This window comes from Rhagoletis pomonella, unplaced genomic scaffold (assembly GCF_013731165.1).
Source record: "Rhagoletis pomonella isolate Grant_MI unplaced genomic scaffold, Rhpom_1.0 Rhpom_scaffold_00010, whole genome shotgun sequence".
In the NCBI taxonomy this organism is placed as follows: Eukaryota; Metazoa; Arthropoda; class Insecta; order Diptera; family Tephritidae; genus Rhagoletis; species Rhagoletis pomonella.
In genome coordinates, this window is record NW_023458564.1 from 18,921,014 (window position 1) to 18,925,690 (window position 4,677).

The 4,677-nt window shown below is 34.9% G+C and overlaps 2 protein-coding genes across 2 annotated transcripts in view; one reads left to right on the forward strand and one right to left on the reverse strand.

Annotated features, from left to right (window-relative positions):
• Positions 1-1,830: 1,830 nt before the first annotated feature.
• On the forward strand, positions 1,831-3,037 carry LOC118746114 (ribosome-recycling factor, mitochondrial). The gene is given in 2 exon segments (XM_036479893.1): positions 1,831-2,771; positions 2,773-3,037. Coding segments are annotated over 2 exon segments (804 nt in total). The 5' UTR covers positions 1,831-2,108; the 3' UTR covers positions 2,914-3,037.
• Positions 3,038-3,616: 579 nt separating this feature from the next.
• Positions 3,617-4,677, reverse strand: part of LOC118746118 (kinesin-like protein KIF18A) — a 2,015-nt gene continuing 954 nt past the window's right edge. Inside the window, exons 3-4 of the mRNA XM_036479896.1 lie at positions 4,382-4,666; positions 3,617-4,319 (exon numbers count right to left, since the gene is read on the reverse strand). Of these exons, the coding sequence (XP_036335789.1) occupies positions 3,882-4,319; positions 4,382-4,666 (723 nt within the window). The 3' untranslated portion in view covers positions 3,617-3,881. The remainder of the gene's footprint in view (positions 4,320-4,381; positions 4,667-4,677) is intronic.

Below are 4,677 nucleotides of genomic sequence, written 5' to 3' on the forward strand. Positions count from 1 at the left end.
TTTGGCACAGCAAAATTCAATTTATTTGTACACCATAGCAAATTTTTCCACCCCGTCTCACCACGGAGAAAAAAGTTACCGATTGGCACAGGTCCTAAGAATGGAAATGTATGTACAAAACACATTCACACAAGCACAAGCACAATAAACACTTACTATATCAATAGGTGTGTACTCGTATTGAGAAGACAAAATTCTCCAGCAGAAAAAGTTCTGAGAATTTAGCAGCATTCGCTCTCAATGAGACGAAATATCAACAAAAGTACGAGAACGCAAAATTTGCAAAAACTTGCAACCTTTGAAACAGCTGATCACTTGCACAGTTGCCACTGGTGATTAATTTGGCAATTTATTTTCTGCTTGGTGCATTTTCCTCCGATTTGGCATTTTATACATTTGAATAGTTTTGGATAAGAAAAACCTTTTTAAAATACGATTTAATTATATCGGAATGAATAAGTTATTTTTCTCATAATTATTTGTGATATCACATGGTGACGCATTAAAAACAGTAGTATCTCCTCCAAACACCCATCATTGATCCAAAAAAATGTAATAGAGTAGGTTTAAAATTACAAAATTTTCATTTCAACAATCAACCTATCAAAACCGAAAACTTCAGCAAAACAACTTTTCAGCATGTTGCTTTTAAATCTATTTTGGTATATTTAAAGGTAAATTATGGTACAAACGAAAAATGTCATACGGCAACCATAGTCAGCACACACTAAAGTAAACAAACTGGCGATTAATAGCAAATTAACGAAAAATAAACTCAATGAACGTTGTGCTTATTAAATTTACGCACTTTTTAGTTGTATACTAGCATTAATAATAAAAATTGCAATAATAACTCAAAAAGGCCATATTTTCTTTTGTTTATTTACAAACATGTGTTTGTGATCAGCTGATTTTCTTACTTACAAGTTTTAGCTGGGAAAAATTTTTCCAGCAGAAATTTCCAGCTCTCTTTCACATTTTGCTCTCTCAATTCCCCCTACTTTGCAAGTTTTTTGGGTACGAGAACGCAAAACCAGTAAAAGTTTTCTAAAACTTTAGATAGTTGGGCGTACGAGTACACTCCTAATTATTTTTTGCCTCCTTCCAATTTGAACTCACTTTTTTACTTTTTAGATTATTCTCACTTTTTGCGTATTCTTTAATTTCCGTTAATTTAAATTCAGTTGAGTTTGACACTTTTCAGGATTTTGCCAGAAAAAATTCTTCTGACTAAATCTGACTGCTTCGGACTAATGAGAGTCACTCTCACTGTGTGTTGCTCTCTCATTTTTGCTGTCATTTCCGAGTTAAGGAACGCTTTTTGGACTAAATCTGACTACCTCGGACTTTTTGTGACTATTTCTGGGAGATAAGGAACGCTCCTAATAGGTGCAATCCCGTATTCCTCGGACTCGGGACTAGTAAACCTGTCAAAAAATAAAAATTCGCTCAGAGCGAGAGAGTAACATTGAAAAGTACGGGATCGCTTCCTAGTTAAAAATGGTAACTTCTGTCAACTTCAACGTAACCTCCAAATTTTGGTTGTAAATTTTTGCTTAGATTGTATGTAAACGCACTCAGCTCACACATGTAAATAACCAAAAATACTTTCAAATTCATTAGAATCCACTTAAACAAGTAATTAAATACTTTTCAACATGAATTAGCAGAGTGCACTTTTCTTTTGTTTACAATTTGGTTGCTAAACACACTACAGGTGATCGTTTGACACATTTACCAGAATTTACCAGCGTAAAATTCTCGGACTAAAACTGGTAACTTCTGACAGAGAGAGAACCGTATTTACTCTCTTTTTTGTCCTCTCAATAGTCAGGGAACCGAGTACGGGATCGATTTCCAGTAAAATCTGACTGATTCTGACTATTTCTGACTAGTCCGGCCTCGTATGGGATCGCAACTAATAATAACTCCGAGTTGCGTAGATCCGACGATCTGGGAAAAGACGGAAACGTCCGATGCATCGGTTTTATTCGATGTATCGAATAGCAAAGATCGATGTTTCCGATATATCGATGTAGGTTTTACATCCCTAAAACTCTAATCTGAAATTAAATTTTAATAATATCGATCTCTTCTACCTATTAACAATGTACACAAAAAAAGTTTTCCCGATTTTACGAAGCATATTGACACAAGACTTCCATTTGGCACATTTAAAATTTTTGCCTGGTTTAGCAACAACAAATGATGCTCAGCACATGCCCTCCATCCGCTTGCCACCGCAGGGACAGCGAAGCTCAATATGCATTTCACAAATACGATGTTATGCAAAAAGCAAAGATAAAAAAAAGGAGAAAGGTAAAAAAATCCCCAAAGTTGAAATCAATGAGAGCCAACTCCGTGAAGTGCTAAACTTCGATGCGGTAAATGGACAAATGCAAAAGGCGGTGCAGCAAATGAAGGAAGATTTTATAAAACATTTGTCATTACGTTCTACTTCTGGAGCTATAGAAACTTTGCGTGTTCACATTGATGGGTCTGAACACGAATTGCAAGAACTTGCGCAAATTTCTCGGAAAAACCCTAAGACTGTTGTGGTTAATATGATTGCGTTTCCTCAAACTATACCTGATGTATTAAAAGCAATTGATAGTAGTGGTATGAACCTTAATCCGCAACAAGATGGAACTACACTATTTATTCCTATACCAAAGGTGACAAAGGAACATCGAGAGAATCTAGCAAAAAACGCAAAGTCCCTCTTCATCAAGTATCGAGACGCTATACGGGATATACAAAATAATAACATAAAAAAAACTAAAGAAACAAACGGATATATCTAAAGATGATATTTTTGCTATCCAGACACAACTAACTGCTATTGCAGATAAATACGTGGAAGAAGCAGACAAATTATTAACAACAAAGCAAAAAGAGCTACTTGGCGAATGAACCGACCCGAGCGGGGCTTAGTATCCGCTACAACAACAACAACAACAACAACAACAGCTACTTGGCGAATCATAAGCCATGACTGAACAAAAATAAATAAAATCAATAAAAGTTTTTTAAACAATTTATCATTGAACTTTTTTTCGGTCCTAGCCAAGGTACATTGAACAGGTAGTATCAGTAGAGCAGCTGATTTGATTTATTTTCAAATTATTTGGTCTCGAAAATGTCAAATATTTTAAATTTTTTCTCACGAAAATTATAAGTTGTTAAAATCCATTTGCTTGTGAAACCTTTTTCCATACAAAACAAGCGATTGAATAGCAGCTTTTGGAACGTTCGCCCAACTCGGCAGCACGACCGCTGATTACTGGGCCTTGCAAAGGATGGATCAATGCTTCGATAAGCAAACAAATTTACTAGGAAAGAAAGTTGCATCAATTTTTATTTTTTCCAATTTCAATTTTTTATTTTTTATAATTTTTTGTATTTCACATGGCACGCTTTGTTTTAGAAGAAAAAATTCAGAACAGTTGTTGACACTTTCGATACCAGAAGCAACAACAAAATACACGTAAATGTTGTTTTTGCTCTACTGATACTACCTGTTTAATGTGCCTTGGTCCTAGCTAGTAAAAATGTAAATAAATATCTGTTTTTTAGACATTTTGTTAAGTACATACATATTCGCTGCCAATGAAGTTGGTCAGCAGATTTCGTTCAACTTTTGATTCAAGTTATCGCCTGTGAAAGAGTAATCCTGTTAATTCCCTATTGCTCTCTAATTTATGTGCGTTTTGGTTTTTATGGCACAAATGTAGGCATCAAGTGCTTATGCCGACTCCGCAGATGGCTTAGAGCAATTTATTATTATTATTTTTTGTCGGAAATAGAATTTGGTTCTATAACTAGGATATTATTAGAACTTGAGAACTCCGCTACAGCATTTAATCAAAAAGTAAAAATACCTAATCATGAAATTCTTTCGTATAACTCAACAATGTTAAAATGTCGTTATAATTTTTGTGATGGAATTTGAACGAACTCACCTGTTCTATATTATCTGAATTCCTTTCAAGTAGCTTATTGAAAGCTATATTTTCTTTCTTTAATTTTTCACGGAAATTTAGAGTTTTTATTTTGCTCTGATTTCCAATAACGTATTCTTGTGTCTTAATGACGGACGCATACACCGCATCAATCTTGCTGTACCAGGTCTTCAATTCACTTTCGTTGTAGGATCGAGTAGCTTCTGAAGCCTTTTCAAGTTGGGAAACTTTAGTTTTGAGCCGTTCATTTTCACCCATAAGTTCTGTCACCTTTTTTATATAGAAATCTTTTGGCATATTTGACTTAAGAACATTCTGCTTCAATGTTGTACGAATCTTCTTCGCCCGACTGGCATACTAAAAATATAGATGTATACCATTTAAATGTGCATAAACAATAATATAACAGAAATAGTTACTTTTAACGTATTGTAGGTGTCTTCATAAGTCAACGAACTCATCGAAACGTTAGCGACCATTAAAGTTTGACAATTTCCTCCGAGGGAATCCTTAAGAATACGAGTCAAATTTGAATCGCGGTAGGGAATATGTTTCATTCCATCTGCCAACTTGTTTATACAGTTTCCCAGCGCCAATAAACTTTTATTAATACTTGCACCTTCCTTGAAACGAACACCAATACCTTTTGTACTGGCAGCTCGTTCGCTTCCCGCTAAATCGATCATTGATAATTTAACTGTTCGCTTAGTTCCGG